This window comes from Natator depressus, chromosome 6, assembly GCF_965152275.1.
Source record: "Natator depressus isolate rNatDep1 chromosome 6, rNatDep2.hap1, whole genome shotgun sequence".
Lineage (NCBI taxonomy): Eukaryota > Metazoa > Chordata > Testudines > Cheloniidae > Natator > Natator depressus.
The window spans coordinates 17,724,112-17,745,769 of NC_134239.1; the positions used below are offsets into that span (position 1 = coordinate 17,724,112).

At 45.6% G+C, this 21,658-nt stretch overlaps 1 protein-coding gene across 1 annotated transcript in view; it reads left to right on the forward strand.

Moving 5' to 3' along the window:
- LOC141989731 (NACHT, LRR and PYD domains-containing protein 3-like) overlaps positions 1–21,658 on the forward strand; it is an 82,017-nt gene that overhangs the window by 32,571 nt on the left and 27,788 nt on the right. Inside the window, exons 7-10 of the mRNA XM_074956656.1 lie at positions 497–667; positions 8,197–8,367; positions 14,466–14,636; positions 19,521–19,691. Coding sequence (XP_074812757.1) covers positions 497–667; positions 8,197–8,367; positions 14,466–14,636; positions 19,521–19,691 — 684 coding nt within the window. The remainder of the gene's footprint in view (positions 1–496; positions 668–8,196; positions 8,368–14,465; positions 14,637–19,520; positions 19,692–21,658) is intronic.

The following is a 21,658-nucleotide window of genomic DNA, read 5'->3' on the forward strand; positions in this document are numbered from 1 at the left end:
CCAAGTCCATACCCATAGAGTTCAGACAATTTTTGTACCAGCAGGGGAGATGCAGAGCTAGTGCCAGGAGCATGAAGGAGCAGAATCTCCCAGCTCCTGCTCAGCTGGGCCCAGTTATCTGGAGAAAGGGCTCCCCCTACAACCTCCCTGTAGTGATGGGCCTGCTCTGATTTGGGTCGCACCATCCCGGGGCTGATCAGGGCCAAGTCCAGCTAGATTGGTCAAGAGCTGAGTGAGCAGGACTTGAGGGACCCTGTTCCCATCCTGAGTTCTGGTTGGTCAGTGGAAAGGGCTGGGGTGGTGGTTTGTGAGGAAGTCGGGTGCCCACTTTTTATTTCTCATTAGTCAATGGCAGAGATTTGGGGCTTGAAATGTCTGGGCCATCCTCAGTGCTGATTGGTCAGACAGAAGGGCTGGTGGCTGGGGTTGCCTGTCGGGCTCATCATGCTGTTCCTTTCAGGCACTTATCTCACTTCTCTGCATTTATGTCCCGCAGGTTAAATTATTGCAATATCACACATGTTAGCTGTAAGGATCTTGCTGCTGTTCTCAAAAGCAGCCAGAGGCTAACAGAGCTGGACGTGGGCACTAATGTACTACAAGAATCTGGAGTACAGCTTCTGTGCGAGGCACTGAAACATCCAAACTGCAGACTGCAGAGACTGGGGTAAGCAATGTTTGGCCTCCTTAGTATTTACAGGTGTCCTTTCTGTAAAGTGCAGGACAGGATGTACGGCTGATCTCTGATGTTTACTCCCTGCAGCTTCATGGAGAAACTGAGTTCAGTGTCTCTCTAGAGTCCCCATCAATAGCTCACAGCATGCACCCAGTCTGCCCTCTTTGGAAAATGAAAACTTTAAGTCAAGGTGGGACCACGCCAGACATTTGGCTCCACAGTCCCTTGGGCAATAAATACATACAGCATTTTATTAAGACTTTGTTTAAAAATATCATTGGCTCTGGAGTGCAAGATAGCTGCACGGTGCCCACTAGTCTCTCAAAAAAACTCCAACTCATAATAAAATGCGTTCATTAAAAAGCGCTTACTCTTACTATTCTAATCTATTTTATAGATTGTTTTAATGACTTTTGACACCTTGACCTTTTCGTATAAAACCAATAAAAGCCAAGGAGGCCTCAGGACCCTGGGGATGCTGAATCTTCCCTTCTGAGCTGATTCACTCAATTGGGAATGGGTGTTTAGTTACAAACAGGAGAGAAGCAAATGCTGGATTCATTATAAAAAAAACCCCTAAACCCTTTGGGGAAAGCTCTGGCTCGTCCCTTTTCTGTTTCAATACATTGCTGCTAATTTCTTCTGTTTCCAAGGCAGAAGCCTCACCCAACGCCTGTGAGATTCTGGGGGACTCTGTAGACTTGGGGTCAGATTTTCAAATGAGCTCAGCTCCATTGTGATGCTTCTGCCCAGCGCGTCAGAAGACCTGCAGGATGAATGCTGAGCTCTCTTGAAAACTGAGTTCCAAAAACATCTGCAGAATGAATTACAAAATCAGCCTCCTTCTGATGCAGTTGCTATCCATCATTGGAGGTTTGGGGTTAAAGCCACCTACCCCTAATGCAGGGACCCCCATTCTCAGCCAAGATCATTAGATCCTCTGCTTGGAAGGCTGAGTGGCTTCTCTCCCCATCTAGCCCTGCTAGTCCTAAATGTAAGCAAGGTTTGAATGGGCTATACCCTGACAGCGAATGATGAACCGGCGGGGAGGCTTTAGGACCAGAATGTATTTACATGAACACTCCTATTCTGCCGAGGTATCCAGCAGCCAGAGCTGTGTTTCCCGAGGGATCAGCTTTGGCTGGTGTTGGGTTACAAATCACTTTCATATTGAATGCTGGGGCAATGAAATGTTGTTATCCTTATTGGATGAGTGAAGGGCCTGCAGAACTGTACTTAGCCTGCCTGAATGAGGGGATCACCCGCAACTGAACTGAACTCGCTAAGCAGGGTGCCAACTTCCAGTGGAGAGTGAGGGGCTGGGCCGGGGACAAGTGTTCCTGTCTGGAGGTGTGGGCTCTGCGGAAGGGTCATAAGGCAACATTTGACCTGCCCCTCTCCCCTGTTTAAAGATAGTTAATTAGGCTCCACTGAGAGTCTCTTGTTTTGCTAAGTGAGTGCTAGAGCTGACCTATTGGGTGTACGTGCTCGACGGTGGGGCAGCATTTCTGCCAAAGACTGCCCAGACTGAGGTTCCCCCACTGAGAGCTGAAGTCACTGGGACTTGGGGTGAAACCTCAAGAGACCAACTCACAGAGGAGAGGCCGGGGCAGCAGGAGGTGACTGTGCAGATGACAGCGTGGTGGAGTGAATGACAGTGCAGCAGCAGGCTGTGACACAGCGAGAAGGGCGGCAGCTATGACCAGTTGCAGTGGCGGCAGGGAAGGCATTGCTTGACTTTTCTTTTGCATTCCCCTCCGCCCCCCGATGGGAGGTGAACTCACGAGAATGCACCTCTGGACTCTGTCTCTCCACTGACTAAGGACAGTGGCTAGGAGTGGGGTGTGGTGGAGGGAGAGGGGAGTAGTGTGTTAAAGGGAGGGACATTTGTTTGTTGGACTTTCACACAGCCAGGTGAGAATGGAGGCAAAGGTTGCTGTCCAATGTACTTGGGGGCGGGAATTTGGCTCATGGGTTGATGTGCTTGAATCATGGTTGTGGGTGGTTTTCCCAAATTAATGTCAGTTCCTTTTCCCTTTCTATGAAAAGTTTTGCTCTGCTCTACAGACTCAGAGCTTGTGAGAGGGGAAGTGTTTAATTTTCCCAGATTACTGGGTGGGGTCTCGAGAAGCTTCTGTATTTTATTGTTAAGAGGGACCCCTTGATATTGAATCTGGCCCTTGTTGCTGCCAACTTCACCTGGCCTGGGGTTACATAAAGCAAGGTCTTAAAGCTCTGCTTGCCAGTGTGTAGATGGATAGGACGCAGGTTAGTGCTGTCTGTCTGTTCTTTTTACCCTCACCATCAGTGATGTTTGGCTCCTCCCCTCTCCTGCAGAAGAGAAGGTGCCACTCTCCTGCAGAGAAGTGATAGCAGCTGGTGGCTTCTAAGACCCCCCGTATGTAGGGATAGGAGCCAGCTATCAGTGATGTCTCCGTCAGAGCAGTCACCACCACATCCACTTTTTCTCCTTCCTGTACTCGGAGTCACCTTCTGAGTGCAACTGTGACTTCCTGTCCCCTCCTAAGGGGCAAGACCTACAGCTCACTGGTGCCTTCGTGCAATAGGTGAAAGGAAATATAGCAGCTCTTGCCTCCTACCCCTGCCAGTGATAACCAGGGACTGATATTAACTCTCCCCTTTGCCACATGCAGCAGACAATCCTACAGCAATGGTGGTTCCTCTCCCTAGCTGCTGCTCCTATCCGTCAGAGATTTGGAAAGGAGGATACACTGCTGAAGTGTGTTAAGTTAGAGCATTAGCCTGTGATCTGGGAGACCCAGATTCAGTTCCATGCTCTGCCACAAACTTCCTCTGTGATCTGCAGTAAGTCATTTAGTTTCTCTGTGCTGCAGTTCCCCACCTGTAACATAGAGATAATAGCATTGCCCTATTTCACAGGGGTGTTGTGAGGATAAATACATTAAAGACTAAAGGATCAGGAGAAAATAAGCATCCCTAGTGAAATGTGTGCATAATTGTTTTAACAGGTGAGGAGTTTCTCCCCTAGATGTGATCTTTCACTTCGGATCATAGTCATGAGGAATACAGAGAATTTCTCACTTTCTCCTGCTCACCTGTGACTCTCTAAGAGAGGTTTCCCTGCAAAGGGAATCTATTAATAATTTTGAAGTTACATTTCAGGTTGTAAATAGATTTCTTAATTAACAATCCCTGTAATTAGAACTGGGGAGTCAATCCTTGGGTCTGGGCTGTGCTTAGTACTGGGCCTGAGAGTGGAGACAAACATGACTCTACTTCAGCATTGCACTCCCGCCATCACCGGAGGCTGCTCGAACTTAAGCCAGCTGGTAACAGCCTGCAAGAGATCAATATGGCAGCTGGCAATTGCTGAAGCACCGCAGTGCTCTGCCTGCACCTCTGCACATACACCTCTGAAATGCCCCCTATGCCGGAGAGGTTCTGGGGATTGATGTAATGTCGGCTCTGTGGCATCCAGGGATTCCTCAACTGTCTGGTTAGGAAAGCTGGCTGATGCCTTTGTGCTGCTGAAGCTGAGTAAAGGGGTTGGGTGAAGATCTGGCTATTGTTTATTACACATGAGCCTGAGCCAGAAGCCCAGTTCCAAACCCTACTATGAGTTCAGGTCTGGATGCAGACCTTGATTTTGAGTCTGTCTCATATTAGTCAAAAGGTTACACTTGAGAAATCCAAACATGTTAAGGTACAGAAATGCGCTAACTAACCTTGCAGGGATGCCATGCAGTAACCACATGATCAAGGTGGTGAAACACTGGAATGCGTTACCCAGGGAGGTGGTAGAATCTCCTTCCTTAGAAGTTTTTAAGGTCAGGCTTGACAAAGCCCTGGCTGGGATGATTTGATTGGGGATTGGTCCTGCTTTGAGCAGGGGGTTGGACTAGATGACCTCCTGAGGTCCCTTCCAACCCTGATATTCTATGATTCTATGATTCTATAAGGCATTAGGTCATGATCAAGGTCCCAGATTAGATTAATCTGACTTTTAAAAATGGTAAACCCCCTCTCCCACCCCCCGCCCCCAACCATGGTGCCTTAACAGTGCATCTCTATCTCTTTTAAATGGCACCTTAACTCATGATTTCCTGGGTTTTGTAATGTCATTATCACAAAATCAAACAATATCCCTGTAATGTTTTTTACCCTTTAGTCACTGAAGTACTCAATCTTTACCCTCATTTTAACATAGTTTGTCTTGGAATTTTCTTGTTTTTTAAAAAAAAGAACTGTAAAGAAGAGACTCAAAGATAGTGTTACCATGTGATATTTTAAGTGATTTGGCTTTATGTAATACCTTAAGTCATTTGTAAAGCTTTTTAAAATTTTAAAGCCTGATTCAAGTCCCATCTACCTTTCCCCCTCAGTTCCCCCCCAGCAGCACTCCCAAAAGAAAATGCCCCTCTCCAGGCTTCACTAGTGCCTCAACTCCAGCACTGAAGTCTGAAGCCAAAGAACCAGCCAACACAGGAAATAAACAAGGCATTCTCTGCAGGAAGAATGATGGCCCTGTAGACAACCAGACAGAGCCATCTAATCTCTTGGAATGCTAGTTTAGGAGAGGTGTTTTGATTGAAATAGCGAGGAAAAACTACAGTAGGCTGGAATTCTAGAATAGTTCTGAGTACCACTTTTTCTAGAAAAGGTTGTGGAGAAAAGGGTTTTTTTGCTAGATGAGGCAGTTAACTCAATTATCCTTCTTGTGAAGGTGATTGCAATTAGAAAAGCAACATGGCATGAAAGGAAGTACAGGGATGAGGTAGCCAGCCATTGATTCCAAGACCTCCTTTAGTAGATGTTCCAGAACCAGGTTACACTTCCAACTGGTGATAAGAGTTTCCAACAGAAGAACAAATGTTAGCCACAGCCAAACTGTCTTTACTAGGAGATACGCTTCAAACTTGGATTGGCAGTTGTTGAGGCTAAAACCTCTGGTGGAGCACCACCTACCCTTTTTTTGGAGGGCAGAGTGGGGATTCTAATGGTGTTGGACTCCTCAGAATAAGAAGATTTTTCCAAATACTGTAGTTGACTCTGCAGGTTGAGTCTTGTCTGATATGAAGATGAAAATCTTCCAGTTGATATTAGAATTAAAACTGCAGGAGGTTCCTCCTCTCTGTTTGCAAACTGACAAACAAGTCGAAGTTCCTCTGGAAAGCTTGGTACCTCATCCCATTAGCAGCAGCCTGCCAGGAAACACCAACAGATACCAGGGATTTTGTAACAGGAAAATGCCTTAACCCCTTAATCAAAAGTGATGATGGAGAAGACTTTGGAATTGGAAGCGTTGGAGGTGTTGAAGATTGTTGGACCCTTTAAGAGATCCTGGGAAGGAAACCCTGAAGATGGGTCCAAACCTGTGGACCGCTCATGTTCAGGCTCTGTGGCTTATTCCTAGGGACCTCTGGTGTGGTTGGAGGAGGAAGCTGGGCAGGAGGCTCCATCCAGGCATGACCCCACAGTAATTATAAGGAGCAGACCAGGTGCTGTGATGTGGCTGTATGCCCAGCATCTCATTCAAGAACATGTTAGCAGACAAGCACTGTCTGAGGGGAGGACATCAAAGGCCTGGAGGTTGTCAGTGTTGAGTGGGGTGTGTCTGGATTTGGAATGAGAGCAGAAGGAAGCGATTCAGTAGCCCACAAACCTGGTATGCCACACCGGTCCTACCTTTGTTCATGCCCACATTCAGGCCGGACACAGCTCAGCTCTCTTGGGACCAGACTAGTCACTCATCTCAACAATGGTGGCAGCTCACACTGGGAAATCGGCTTTAGCCTGTCTGCTTGGATAGACTGAGAGACCCCCCCCGAGCACCTAGGACCTCTGAGGGATGGGGGGATCCATTCCCTGCCATTTGGGGGGGGTGACCCTATCTAGGCCCAGGGCACAGGAGTCAGTGACACCCACTAGCTGCACAGTTGTGTCAGGGACCTGGTCCAGATTGACTGGCTGTGAGGAAAGAGGAGAGAGAAGCAAGAGAAGGAAGGAAAACTGCTGCCAAAACCAAAGGGTCTGTGGCCTAGACCCTTCCATGCAGAGCTGCTGAGGGAAGGTGATTGTGGCACAGAGACCACCGACTCAGATGTGAGCCTCGTCCTGCTGTCTATTGTTAATATTCTCTAAACACAAACAAACCTCTCCCTTGAACATTCACATGTGGAACACAGGGTAACTGACGTAAGGGGTCAGGCTGCTCTCAGTTACTCTATATTTGTAAGTATGTCTCTCTTGAGGGCAGTGGATTTATTCCAGAGTTACACTAGAGCAGTGCTCTTTACTATTTTTTATTTTTTACTATCTTTTTACTTTGGCAAAAATCTTCAATGTGAGAGCCACATTAACTACTACATAAACACGTTGCTTACTACTCCTTATGAAGTCATGTTACAGAGCCACTCATGTAACTAAAACAAAGTCTGCTTGTTCAATAAAACTATTCTCCTTTTATAAAATATCCAGGAAAATATATGAATTAAAAAGGCATCGATGCAAGTAAACCTTTTAAGAGCAGAATAACGCAAAACTTACTTTAAAAACTGGAAGAGCAAAAGTGTGCCTGTTCGGGGGAGGGTGCGGGCTCTGGGCTGGGGCCGAGGTGTCCGCAGTGTGGGAGGGTACTCTGGGCTGAGCCTGGGGCAGAGGGTTGGGGTGCAGGATGGGGCATGGGGTGCTGGCTCTGGGACAGGGGGGTCAGGGCTGATGCAGGGGGCATGGGGTGTAGAAGGGGGTACAGGGTGCAGGAGGGGGTATGGGATGCTGGCTGTGGTAGGGGGCTGAGGTCTGGTGCAGGAGGAGATATGGGGGGCTGGCTCCAGGAGGCTGCAGGTTGGGTGGTGGAAGAGAAATGCTGGTCCAGCATAACTGGGCCTGCTGTACTCATTCTACTCCTGGTCTTAATGCTGCAGAGCTTTTCAGAACCTGCCCACTGAAGGAGGCATCACTTACTGCGGGCGGCCCCGGCCCCACGCTGCTCCCGGAAGGGGCCAATGTGCCCCTGCGTGCTACCCCTCTCTGCAGGCACCACCCTCACCACTCCCATTGGCCACAGTTCCCTGTTCCTGGCCAATGGGAGCGGCGGGGGTGGTGCTTGCAGGCCGGAGCAGCACGCGGAGACCTCTGCTACCCCTCCTCGGGGGGGCCATAGGGGCGTGCTGGCTGCTTCCGGGAGTGGCATGGGGCCGGGGCAGGCAGGGAGCTTGCCTTAGCGGCACCACTGGAGATCGCGATCGACAGGGAGCTGCACTTAGGCTCAATGGGAGCCGCCACTGGCTCATGGGCCGTGCAATGAAGAGCACTGCACTAGTGTAAATGAGAGCTGAGCCCTCCCCAGCAGCTGTGCATGGGAGAAATTCACACAAGGGGCCTTTCACCTTTATAGTCCCACTGCCTATTGTCAGAGTGCCGTGAGCTCTCCCTGCTTTCCCAGAATATAGAATCTTGCTAGATGCACGCAGACATCTGTGAGGGAAACAGAGGGAGGAAAGTAGCTTTTTTTTTAACTCTGTCATAATTTCATGCAGGTTGGGTTTGTGCTGTCTCACAGCTGCTTGTTGTGGGGATCTCTCCTATGCTCTTGTCACCAGCCAGACCCTGGCAGAGCTGAACCTTCGGGATAACAGACTGAAAGATTCAGGTTTGCAGCTGCTGTGTGAGGCACTGAAACATCCAAACTGCAAACTGCAGAAAATAAAGTGAGTACCAGCCGGTCTCCTTTAGTCTGTGCTGGTTAGTACGGTCGCACTGTAAAGCCAACAGGAATAGTGCCCGCACCTGCACCTGCCGTTCTCTGGCCCAGCCAGGGCAGGGCAAGCGGGCAGCTGCCCAGGGCGCAAAACCTGGGGAAAATGGGGGGCAGCGGGGGTTAGTCGGGCCAGCCACAGGTGGAGATTGAGATGTGTGTGCCGGGGCATTGCCCCGCCCCCTCCCCCTCACTGTATACTGGTCTCTGCGCTCCAGAGCTGGCCAGAGTCCCTCCTCCCTCAGCAGCTGTGTGCATGGGATCTGCCTGCCACAGCCAAGTCCCATCAGTGTGCAGTGGGAGGGGAGGGCAGGTGGGTCTCCAAGGGCTCCCTCCCTCAGTTGGGCACTTCTGCTCCCCTGCATCCCCAAGCACTTCTTGGAGCACATCCAAGAGAACTTCTGGGGAGCTGGGATGCGGGTTGGGGGGCATCCAAAGGGAGGTGAAACTTCCCCACAAGGGCCAGGCGGCCAGAGGCTCCCTGGGAACTCCGGACAGGACACGGATAGTCAGGGATGTACCCTCATGTTCTGGGTGTTCCTAGCCTCTGATTGCCAGAAGCTGGGGATAGATCACTCAGTAATTGCCCTGTTCTGTTCATTCCCTCTGAAGCATCTGGCACCAACCACTGCCGGAAGACAGGATACTGGGCTAGATGGATCATTGGCCTGACCCAGTGTGGCCGTTTTTATGGTCTTATGGTGCCATAAATATTTATGGTGCTTTTCAGAGAGACAAGACAAGGACCTTTCCCCAAGGAGCTTGCAGTTTAGGATGTGAACTATGCATACCATTCAGGTAGCAAAAAGGGAATTTCTGGGAAGTTGTGCAGAGTTTTTGCAGCCACAAGTATTTGCACAGTCATATGGGATATAGGCCTGTAGTGGTTTTATTTAATTGTGTATCGAATAGTGTGACAAAGTCACATTAACAAAATAATGTTGTCTCTCATGGTTGCAGGAAAAAAAGCAGGGTCCTCTCCAGTAACCATTGAGCTGTAGTTTGGGCTCACATCTGGCACACGGCTGTTTTATCAACAGTCTTTTTTTCTGCCTATCAAGCTGGAAACATGGGTGTGTTAAATGAGTGACAGAGGTTGCATAAATCAAGGGGGCCGGAGAATTTTTAAAAACAATATCTCTTGGCTTTGATGCAAATAGAGAAAACTCTCTGTGCAGCTGCTCATGACGATCACTTAGATGAAAAACACGAGGAAGTCTAAAATATGATCATTCAAAACAATAAGTAGGTACTATTAAACTTGAGTCTTTCTCAGCCCCTATGATTGTGCCACCTTCAGACTCTTATTGGCAGATTAACAATACTTGCAATGTGTATTGTTTTATTAAAACCATTTATGCCCAAAGTTATGCATCCACTTTCTGCATAGTCACTTTGCTACAATGTATATTATTAACATGTCATCACATGAATAGTCACTGCCTATTATTTACTATTTCCTGTAATAATATGCCATTCTTAGCCAAATCTTGGTGTGACAGGTTGGGTCACAGAACCCCCTTTGGGACTGCCACCTGGTGTGCCTAGACTATCTCTGAGCCTCTTTTTCCTGCCAGCTTGGGACTTCAGTTCCTTGCCTTTTTGAGCCAGACATGCTTGCCTGCTGCAAACACAGATCCAAGTCTGAACCATGTCCCCCACAAGGTGCAGGCTTAACTGAAAACAGCTTAAGAAGTGCTCCTGTCTCCAGCACTCAGATGCCCAGCTCCCAATGGGGTCCAAACCCCGAATAAATCCATTTTACCCTGTATAAAGCTTATACAGGGTAAGCTCATAAATTGTTCACCCCCTATAATGCTGATAGAGAGATATGCACAGCTGTTTGCTCCCCCCAGGTATTAATACATACTCTGGGTTAATTAATAAGTAAAAAGTGATTTTATTAAATTCAAAAAGTAGGATTTAAGTGGTTCCAAGTAATAACAGACAGAACAAAGTAAATTAGCAAGCAAAATAAAACAAAAACACGCAAGTCTACGCCTAATACAGTAGGAAGCTAAATGCAGGTAAATCTCACCCTCAGAGATGTTCCAATAAGCTTCTTTGACAGACTAGCCTCCTTCTAGTCTGGGCCTAATCCTTCCCCCTGGTACAGTCCTTGTTCCAGCTCAGGTGGTAGCTATGGGATTTCTCACGACTTCAGCCCCCTTTGTTCTGTTCCACCCCCTTATATATCTTTTGCACAAGGTGGGAATCCTGTGTGCCTCTCTGGGTTCCCACCCCTCCTTCTGAATGGAAAAGCACCAGGTTAAAGATGGATTCCAGTTCAGGTGACATGATCACATGTCACGGTAAGACTTCATTTCCCACTTGCCAGCACACATGTATACAGGAAGACTTACAAGTAAAACAGAGCCATTTACAACCAATTGCTCTGGTTAATGGGAACCATCAAGATTCCAAGCCACCATTAATGGCCCACACTTTGCATAACTACAGTAGGACCTCAGAGTTATATTTTGTATTTCTAGTTTCAGATACAAGAATGATACATTTATACAAATAGGATGACCACACTCAGTAGATTATAAGCTTTGTAATGATACCTTACAAGAGACCTTTTGTATGAAGCATATTCCAGTTACATTATATTCATGCTCATTAGCATATTTTCATAAAATCATATGGAATGCAACGTCACACTTGGTAGTTACAGTTTTACTTCAGGAGGATATATGGGTCAAATTCTTCTTGGGTGTCACTTGAATTTGGCTTTATTGTGGGCCACATTCAGCCACCTTTACTCACATTGTGTAGCACTTTACTCCTCGAGTAGTTCCATTAATTGAAGAGTAAGATACTACTCGACATGAGTAAGGGTGGCAAAATCTGGTTCTTTATCTTTGTGGCTCATTCTTTCACTTGCCCTGGAGGATATAACGAATTACGGAGTCTTAAGAAATAAGATTGCAGAAGAACTATTAGGTCATCTTATCCATTATCCCTGCCAATGCAGGATTTCTCTTTACAGTATATTCTTTAATGCTTTGTCAAGTGATGAGTCTTCCACAACTTCCATTGGATGACTATTTCACAGTCTAATAAATCTCACTGTTAGGAAATTTTTCCTGATATTCAGACCACGTTTTCCTATGCTTAGTTATTTCTCATTGCTTGGACAATCCTAGACAATTCCTTTAACCAATGTTAATAGAAAAAAAAACATCCCTGGGCTTATTTAAAAAGGTCCAATCCTACAGTACTTACTCTGGTAAGACCGTCAATGCCTTCATTTTCCAGAGTTAGAACTACTGTATTGATCTCTTAAAAGGTACCAATAATTTTGTAATAAAAAATCATTAGCCAATAGAACTGTTTAAAAGTTTGGGGTGGGGGGGAAGGAAGGAAACATTTTGTCATTGATTCATAGATTACCTGTTCTGTTCGTTCCCTCTGAAGCACCTGGCATTGGCCACTATCAGATGACAGGTTGCTGGGCTAGATGGACCATTGGTCTGACTCAGTATGGCCATTCTTATGACTCCAAGGACATAAGGGATCCCTGTGACCATCTAGTCTGATCTCCTGTATAACCCTGGCCATAGAACGTCCCCAAAAATAATTCCTAAAGCAGATCTTTTAGAGAAATAGCCAATCTTGATTTTAAAAGTGTCAGTGATGGAGAATCCACCAGGCCCCTTGATAAATTGTTCCACTGGTTAATCACTCTCACCATTAAATTACTCTCACCATTTTCATGATGATTTTCACAACAAGTTTTCCTCATTTTTCAGCCAACTCTGTTAGGTAGTTTTTCAGAATGTGCCTCTTTGTTCTCATTGCAAAAAGAAAATGTGCATGAATTAACTGGTAAGATTAGCAAATGTTAACACTTATCTAGATTACTTAGCTAGATTTAGTAGTCCAGCCTTTTGATAGCCAATAAATGACATAGTGTATGTATTTTCTTTAACCAGTGAATACCATGGTGGAAAAACAATAACTGCTGGACCACTTGTGGCTTGCATTTTACCATAAATGTTGGATGAGGATTACTGAACAAAAACATCTATTTATATAATCAGCTAAGATGTAAAATAGAATAAATAGGTACAATAGGGTTTCATCCACCCTAGACCATTTCTAACCAGATCCTTTTGTGACTAGATATTGGCAGTTTGACCCTTAGAGCATTGTTCTTTCCCAATTTGCGTGGTATACAAAACACATCTCCTGCAGTCTTAATGCAGGCAGTACTTCCATTGACTTCAGTGGGTGTTTTCCTTCCATTAGGATTATATGAGCATGCCCCAAGTAATCATTTTCTCAAAGCTTAGCAAGAAAGTCAGGCAAAGGACTTCATTTATGCCTCTTACTCCAGTGTAGCATTCTCCTGTCTGAATCCCATGGTTAAAAAAGAGCCCTGGGCACTACACAAGAAAGCAGTGAAGATCAATCAAATGGGGTGGAGATCTTTCTTCCTTTCTTTAAAGAAAGAAACAAATTGCTCCCATGAACAAGTTTATCCTATTATTTTCTGCCACGGCACAAGTTACACCTAAATTATGGCCAGCCTAGTTAACTTACGTTATAGTTTTTGACAACCTTCAAATTTACCTCTTCCCTATTGCACCAATGTCTGTCTTCATCTGTCACTAAACCCAAAACAATACAATCACTTTAGAATGGGATTTGTATAGGTGTTCAGTGCTGACCTAGCTCTTCTCCCATTGAAGTCACTTCCGTTGTTCTAAATTAATGGTAAGAATTAGGCCAACACTGAGCGATCTTGAAAATCCCACCTGTAATTAGCCAAAATGTACAGATTTCAGCAAAATATTTGAAAACAATTCCCAAGCCTCCTTAAAACACTTTAAAAAGGGGATTTAAGACATCACAAATCAATTTTTGTTGATATAATATTCAGTAATCCTCATTTCATATTTCCCATTACTTTTAGATAGAGATTGCAGAATTACCTTTGTCATGTTAGCAGTGCTGATGTGTGTCAAATATTTGATGTTAGTAAAACAAAAAATAGCACCAATACATCCACCAGCAAGGATTAAGATAGGAGTCATTACAAGAATATTTGGCATATTGCATATTGTATTGCAAATGTGGTCTGGAGACATTTGTACACATTTTGAATTGTCTAAGGAGAAATTCCCATTGCTTTCAGTGAAGCAGGACTATGACCCTTAGTCTCAAATTTGAATGTTAGGCATTTTGTACATGTTGGTGTGTTGGCCTTAGACATTAGCTGGATTATTTACCTCTCTCCATTCTGAAAACTGACCATTTATAGCTACCCTTTGTTTCCTATCTTTTAACCAGTTACCAATCCTTCTTATCCAATGGTAGCTTACTTTGCTTAAGACCCTTTGGTGAGGGACCTTGTCAAAGGCTTTCTGAAAATCTAAGTATATGATATCTACTGGATCCCCTTTGTCCACATGCTTGTTGACCCCCTCAAAGAATTCTAGTAGATTGGTGAGGCATGATTTCCCTTTACCAAAACCATATTGACTCTTCCCCAACAAATTATGTTCATCTATATGTCTGACAATATTATTCTTTCTTGTAGTTTCAACCAGTTTGCCCAGTACTGAAGTCAGGTTTATAGGCCTGTAATTGCTGGGATCACCTCTGGAGCCCTTTTTAAAAATTGGCGTCGCATTAGCTATCCTCCAGGTATCTGGTACAGAAGCTGATTTAAATGCTAGGTTACAGACTACAGTTAGTAGTTCTGCAATTTCACATTTGAGTTCCTTCAGAACTCTTGGGTGAATGCCATCTGGTCCTGGTGACTTATTGCTGTTTAATTTATCAATTTGTTCTAAAACCTCCTCTAATGATACCTCAATCTGGGACAGTTCCTCAGATCTGTCACCTAAAAAGAATGGCTCAGGTTTGGGAATCTCCCTCACATCCTCAGCTGACACACCCACAACCTCCTACTAGAGCCCTGTGACTGATCTCTTCTGAATGAACCATCCCTTTCCAGGTGGACACTGACATCAGCAAGACAGTTGCAGCAAGTAGGGTGGAAACAAGTGATCATTTCCCTCTGCATGATTCTGTCCGCAGGTTGCGGGATTGCCATCTCACAGCTGCTTGTTGTAGGGACCTCTCCTCTGTTCTTAGCACCAGCCAGACCCTGTCAGAGCTGAACCTGAAACATAATAAACTGGGGGATTCCGGAGTGCAGCTGCTGTGTGAGGGACTGAAACATCCACACTGCAAACTGCAGAAACTAAAGTAAGTAACAGCTGGTTCCTTTAGTCTATGCCTGTAGTTGTACGATTGTTACTTCAGTTATTTAACTCTGAATGCACAGCACCTCTATAACTGCACCAACAACCCGTGCAAAGCACCCTCTTCCCAAGGAGTGGGATAGACGCCCCTTGCTGTGTACATTTATCATGTTTTACTGGATAAGTAGATGGATCACACAGCAACTCTAAACTCTAAAACTCTATTCTACTGTAGGTACTCAGATTATTTTATTCACTAAGCGTGAATGAGAACACAATTATAGGAGACTTCCACAATTTGATTAGAATAAACTTCCTTCATTCAAATCCTTTACCACCATCACAAGAAGTAATCTTGGGGCAAAGCCTAAAAAATAGACAAAGAAATAGAGAAGGGGGGTGGGAGGAAGAAGAGGAAAGGGACAAAGAAATTAAGCAGATATAGTCATTAGCTGGGAACTATCTACAGGGCACCCCAGGTACTTTGTCCTTCACTCCTCTTTTCTTGAGCCTGCCAGTCTCTCTAGGTCAGTGGCTCTCAACCTTTCCAGACTACTGCACCCGCTTCAGGAGTCTGATTTCCCTTACATACCTCCAAGCTTCACTTAAAAACTACTTGTTTGCAAAATCAGACATAAATACAAAAGTGTCACAGCACACTATTACTGAAAAATTTTTACCATATAATTATAAAATAAATCCATTGGAATATAAATATTGTGCTTACATTTCAGTGTCTAGTATACAGAGCAGTATAAACGAGACATTGTCTGTATGAAATGTTAGTTTGTACTGACTTTGCTAGTGCTTTTTATGAAGCCTGTGGTAAAACTAGGCAAATATCTAGATGAGTCGATGTACCCCTCTGGAAGACCTCTGTGTACCCCTGGTTGAGAAGAACTGCTCTAGGCAACAGCTCTCACAGATGTGGACAGTACTGGCAGGTCCAATTAGCTCCATAGGTCTCGTTTGTTGTTCAGTAACAATCCCAGGCTGCTATAAGTGACTGTGAAGCTCTTTTATTGATTAATATCCCAGAGTATTGGGTTAAGAGCCATTTTAGTCCAGTGCAGATGCCCAGTGTTTAAAATCTACAACTCCAAGAGAATGTTGAAAAGTCTCTAGGCCGCAAACCTGGCTTATTTATCAACAGACAATGGGAAGGAAGAGGAACAAAGTGAGACGAAGGAAGAGGAGAAATGAATCTGAGTAAATGGAAGTGAGCTCTGTGGCATTTGGGCTAGTGATATGTCTTAGGTACTGTTGTGCTGCCTGGAGGGACTTAGGAGCCCAGAAGTAGGGCACAAAACCCCAAACTGTGTGCACTGTACTTAGATTTTACCAACTAAGCAACAAGTGAAAAACCGCTTAGGCACTATAGCAGCCAGGCCAAGAAATCACAGACAGCCCTTTATGGTCCTCCAGTCCATTTAGCTTCCCAGGCAAACTAAATTATGTGATAGCTGTTTGCTTTACTCCAAAAACCACAAGCCATGTTTAATTTTCTTTTTTCTTCCCAGCTTGTTTGGGAGAGTAGGAGCCAGTGCTCCAGTTTTGGGACTGCTGCAGTTCTAAGGGAAGGGCCCCCTCTCAGCCATGTTATGTTCAGCCATGTTATGTTCACACAAAAGAAGAGGCTTTGGGAAATAACTCGTTCCTGAATTGTTATTAATCTACAAGCCCCCCAAGGCTGTAAAAATAAATAAATCAAATAAATATTAATAAGGAGGATTTGACCTCCTCACCTGCTGTCAGAGGTATCGTCAGGACAAACCTGCAGCTGAGAGAGTTGGCCCTTCAAGGAGTCTGTTGTTGAGTGGCTTCTGGGGAGGCAGCCTAGGAAGCATGGGGGGAAGAACATTGATCCAAGCACTGAGAGATCTAATACTGCCGTGGAGATATTCTTCACATAAAGGCAGGAAATGTCTAATCAATAACTTGGGTTCAAACTGGTGATTGGAGGGGCCAGGAAAGAGCCTATCACCCTACTTCCACCCCCCACCCTTTAATACTTCCAAGTAGGAAGCATTTTCTCCAAGCATGATCAGCAGAGTGAAAATTAAAAAGATAGCGGGTGCTGGCAGAAACATAAACAAGATATTGCAATAGTTCATCTAGGAGAAGCCCCAGGGCCTGTATGGCTCTGCTGCCCCCCATCAGAGTCCCTCACACTCAGGATTCCTTTGACTAATCTAGACTCCTCGAGACTTATCTCTACCTTGTCCACAATTGTGTAAGGGAGTCTGAGCTGATCTTTTAAAGCCAAGGCACTAGGAGAAGGTGTAAGTATGCATAAGTTCAGGTAAGGGAGGGCTAGTGCACCTTTCTATACCCGTCTGTTGCTTTTCTTGCTCAGCTTGTTTTGTCTGGGCCCTTGGTTATACCCCATTAGATTCAGCTGGAGTCTCTCTGTCTCAGTGGGATTCACTCAGCCACATTCAGAAGTGAATTGGAGGGGATATGGATTACATCTTCGTAAGCGGGTGTGAGGTGTAAGCTGGTTGGACTGACATGCTGAGGGGAATGGAGGATGGGGGATGCCTTGACTCTTTCACTCTCACTTTGACTCCTCTTTGTGGTGTTGGTGGAGTCAGGTTCTGTCATCAGCCGTAGAAGTAGCCAGGTGTGCGAATGTCAGAACAATGGGGTAGTATATCTCTGCAGTGTGAGAGCCCCAACTCTCTCCCTGTGGGGTTCAGAGTCTAAGGCCCTGGGTTACTTTCTGAGAAAGCCAGAGCAGTTTGCCAGCGGCAATGGTCTTCACTTACTTAAACTCAAGGGAACCAGAATGGTAGCAATGAACGAGCTTGTGAAGTATTTCCCAAGCGTTTCCTTCTGTGTATTGAGGAATTCCCCATCCCACTAGAAATGTACCTACATCCCATCCACCCTGCTCCATTCTTGGCTGACCACCCCTTTGTGGAATACGGGGTAACTGCTATAACAGGGTCACATGGAAAGGAATCCAAAGGCTTTCAGTGCCTCCAGTTCCACCACTCACTGCCAAAGTATTATGGGTCGCTGTACCCCTTAAATCATCTGGAGACTGAAGCTTGTGAACATGCAACGGTTCGCTTACTGAGTGGGGCATCTCCCTGGGAGCACATAACCCCAGTGCTCTGGGATCTGCACTGCTGCCCATTGGCCTCCAGGTGAAGTATAAGGTGTTGCTTACAAGGGATAAAGCTCTAAATGGGCTGGAACCAGACTACCTAGGGATCACCTCTCTCCCCCATACCAGACTGCCGAAGCTGCAGTCAGCAGGGGCGCCCAAGCTGGATCCCTCTTGTTATTAAAGAGAGTGGATGGCTGGCAGAGCACTCTCTAGAAGGGCACTGGGACTATGGAACTTGCTTTCCTCTTTGTCCAAAATAGCCTGAATTTGGTGACCTTCTGGACATGTTTCTAAAGACACCTGTTTGACTGGGGTTTTGGAGAGGGCTGAGGGATGCTTCCTAGGTCGATGAAAGGCTGGGAAGAAGCTTTTTGTAGATGGAGGAGTTCCTGTTTGAATTATTATTGTTGCTGGGACTTTGTAGCATCAGTTTTAGGTTAGGGGCCTGGAACTTTGTAGAGGTGTGTCACCGATTCCTAGGATCGGTGCTGTGCCCTGGCTTTTACACAGGCTCCTGGGAGTAACCCTTAGGCTATCCCTATGCTCAGGGCTGGCCCAACCATATAGGCAAACTAGATGGTCGCCTAGGGTGCCAAATTAGATGGAAGTGAATTTTTTATACAGTATAATTGTGTTAGGATTAATGAAAAGTAAAAAAAAAATCAATAAAAATATCTATTTTTATTTTTACATTGTTCGTTTCAAATGCCAAGTAAATAAAGGTAAAAGCTCATTCTAGACTTCTCATTTTTCTCTATATTGAATGTGTGTGTGTGTGGGGTGGGGAGAGGCACCAAAGTCATAGTTTGCCTGGGGCTGGCCCTGCCTCTGCTACGCACCAGTGTCGGCAGCGTGTAGTGTATGTGTAGCTACATGCTGCAGTGAAAACCAATGGGGAGCTGCCAGAACCTGTCACTAACACGCGTATGTATAAACAGCAGCGTAGACTGGGCAGGCAATAGGGTGAGTAGAGAGGAGTGTAGGGTAAGTACTCAGGTACATACCCCCACCCTTTAGGTGCATCTTTACTCACTGATGAAACTGCTATTATACACATGCTAGAGGGGCTACATGAATATGTACATTACAAGCTGCTTAAAGAAGCATGCAGTGTAAATGCCATCTTAATGTGTCAGATACCCAAGTGGTCACACTTCTTCCACAAGGGTAGGCCATCTGAGCTCCATCTTTGCTTTCTGCATACCTTCTCTATGCCTAAGTCGGAAGTGGAAGCCTCAGTGTGTCTGAGCCCAGATTTTGATTTAGGCCCTGCCTGACCCCTCTTGTCTGTTTTCCAGACTCACCCATGTTGTCGTCACATGTTCAGCTGCCTCTCTTGCTTGGTGTTAATTTTTTGGTCTTTGGCGTTTCCGTTGTCTCTGTAGGGTCTTCCGTTCAGATGCGTTGATTCCATTCCGGCTTTTACTGGTACATTGATACCAACCCAGACATCTATATGTCCTGACCCAAACCCCTCATGCCTTCCTTCTGCTCCAGGAGGAGCATTTTTAACCCCTCTGTGTCCAGTGGGTGATACATACCAAGTCAGCTGGGTCAATTGAGATGCATACTGTTCTTACAAGTATTACAGAAAATTCCACTTTCATCACAAGATGTCTTTTTATTATTATTCATATTGAAATAATAAAATTATTTCTATTGTCTCTGAGTTAAGAATCTCTTTAGAGATGCACGCTGGTCTCAGTGAACGGAAATGCAGAGACTGGGGTATAAACAGGTAGTCATTTTTCTGTCTGTTTCTGTCTCCTGTAGGTTGGCGAATTGTGATCTCACAGCTGCTTGCTGTGGGGATCTCTCCTCTGTTCTCAGCACCAGACAGACCCTGACAGAGCTGGACCTGAGGAACAACAAACTGGAAGATTCAGGAGTGCGGCTGCTGTGTGTGGGACTGAAACACCCAAACTGCAAACTGCAGAATCTAAGGTAAGTAACAGCTGGTTCTTTAGTCTGTGCCTGGTAATGTTGTAATGTTGAGAGTTACGTTCTTTTAATCCAGAACACAGTATCCTACAGTGCATGGAACTCAGCCGTGCACCCTCCCAACTCTGCTCCCAAGGCAAAGAACAGAGACCCACTGATGTGTTCATTGGTCACAGTTTACTGGTTAAACAACTGAACAACGTTGTGAGCTCTACCCTCGGCTCCTGTTCAGGGTAAAGCAGCTGCCCTAAAGGCGCAGCCAGTGATCCTGCTGACACAGGGTAATCCTGGGTATGCAAAACAGGTATAGCCAGTTCTGTGCCACCCATCCCCCCATCCCAACTGTGGGGTGTGCAGAGGCATGGAAGGTGTATGTCAGGGGCAGGAGGGGGTGGGGCAGAGTGCATGGAGCTCCACCAGAAGCTAGGCTGGCAAAGCAGCTGGGGTAACTTAGAGCACCTTGAGGTTCTTCCAAGTTATACCAGAGACTGCTTGGGCCACTGCTTGGCCCTGAAACAGGAGGATAGAAAGGGGGTTCAGAGCTGATAGCTTCACCTCCAGGTCTCCTCCGTGTCCTCATTGGTACCAAGTGTGAACTTGATGCAGCTGAGGAGAGAGTCTAGTGCACAGCATATGTCCCTGCTAGAAACATAATTATTTTATTCAGTCAAGCAATAATAATGACAGACACCCCACTTCTCAATGGGAGCTGTCACTCCTGCTCTCTTAAAAGGTCTGGAGACTAAAGAAAATTAAACACTTTGTTCTTCCCAACTGGCTTTAAACAACGAATGTGAACAAATAACATCAACATTAATGTGTTTTCCCCAAAGGGGCTGGGAAACAGGTTATTTCTGGCCAAAGTGTCACTGTAATGCTTCCCAGGGTACTAAAAGCTGGGAGGCACTTCACTACCATCTGCTGGTAGCGTGAGGTTCCCCAACTCCGCCAGTCACTGGCAACATAAGCCCTCCCCCTTAGGCCTCACAGTCCTTCTGCAGATTAGTGATAGACACCCTCCCACCCCTGACCCCTCCAAGTGTCCCCTGGAGCGTCCAGCCCCGCGCCCACTGGATACTCATGTATTTACAGGTATGCTATTTTCAAAAGAACAGTATACCTCAGGTTAGCAGTTTCACCACAGGATCACCACTCTGCTCAAATCACAACACTTAGATTTGCTTATACTGAAAAGAATCATAGGACTGGAAGGAACCTCGAGAGGTCATCAACTCCAGTCCCTGCATGCATGGCAGGACCAAGCACTATCTAGACCATTCCTGACAGGTCTTTGTCTAACCTGCTTTTAAAAATCTCCAATGATGGAGATTCCACAACCTCTGTAGGCAATTTATTCCAGTGCTTAACCACTCTGACAGTTAGGAAATTTTTCCTAATGTCCAACCTAAACCTCCGTTGCTGCAATTTATGCCCATTGCTTCTTGTCCTATCATCAGAGGTTAAGGAGAATAATTTTTCTTCCTCCTCCTTGTAACAGTCTTTTAGGTACTTGAAAACTGTTATCATGTCCCCTCTCTGTCTTCTCTTTTCCAGACTAAACAAACCCAATTCTTTCCCTCATAGGTCATATTTTTCAGACTCCTAATCATCCTTGTTGCTCTTCTCTGGACTTTCTCCAGTTTTTCCACATCTTTCCTGAAATGTGGTGCCCAGAACTGGACACAATACTCGAGTTGAGGCCTAATCAGCATGGAGTAATCAGTAGAAGAATTACTTCTCGTGTCTTGCTTGCAACACTCCTACTAATACATCCCAGAATGATGTTCGCTTTTTTTTTTGCAACAATGTTACACTGTTGACTCATATTTAGCTTGTGGTCCACTATGACCCCCAGATCCCTTTCTGCAGTACTCCTTCTTAGGCAGTCATTTCCCATTTTGTATGTGTGCAACTGATTGTTTCTTCCTAAGTGGAGTACTTTGCATTTGTCCTTATTGAATTTCATCCTA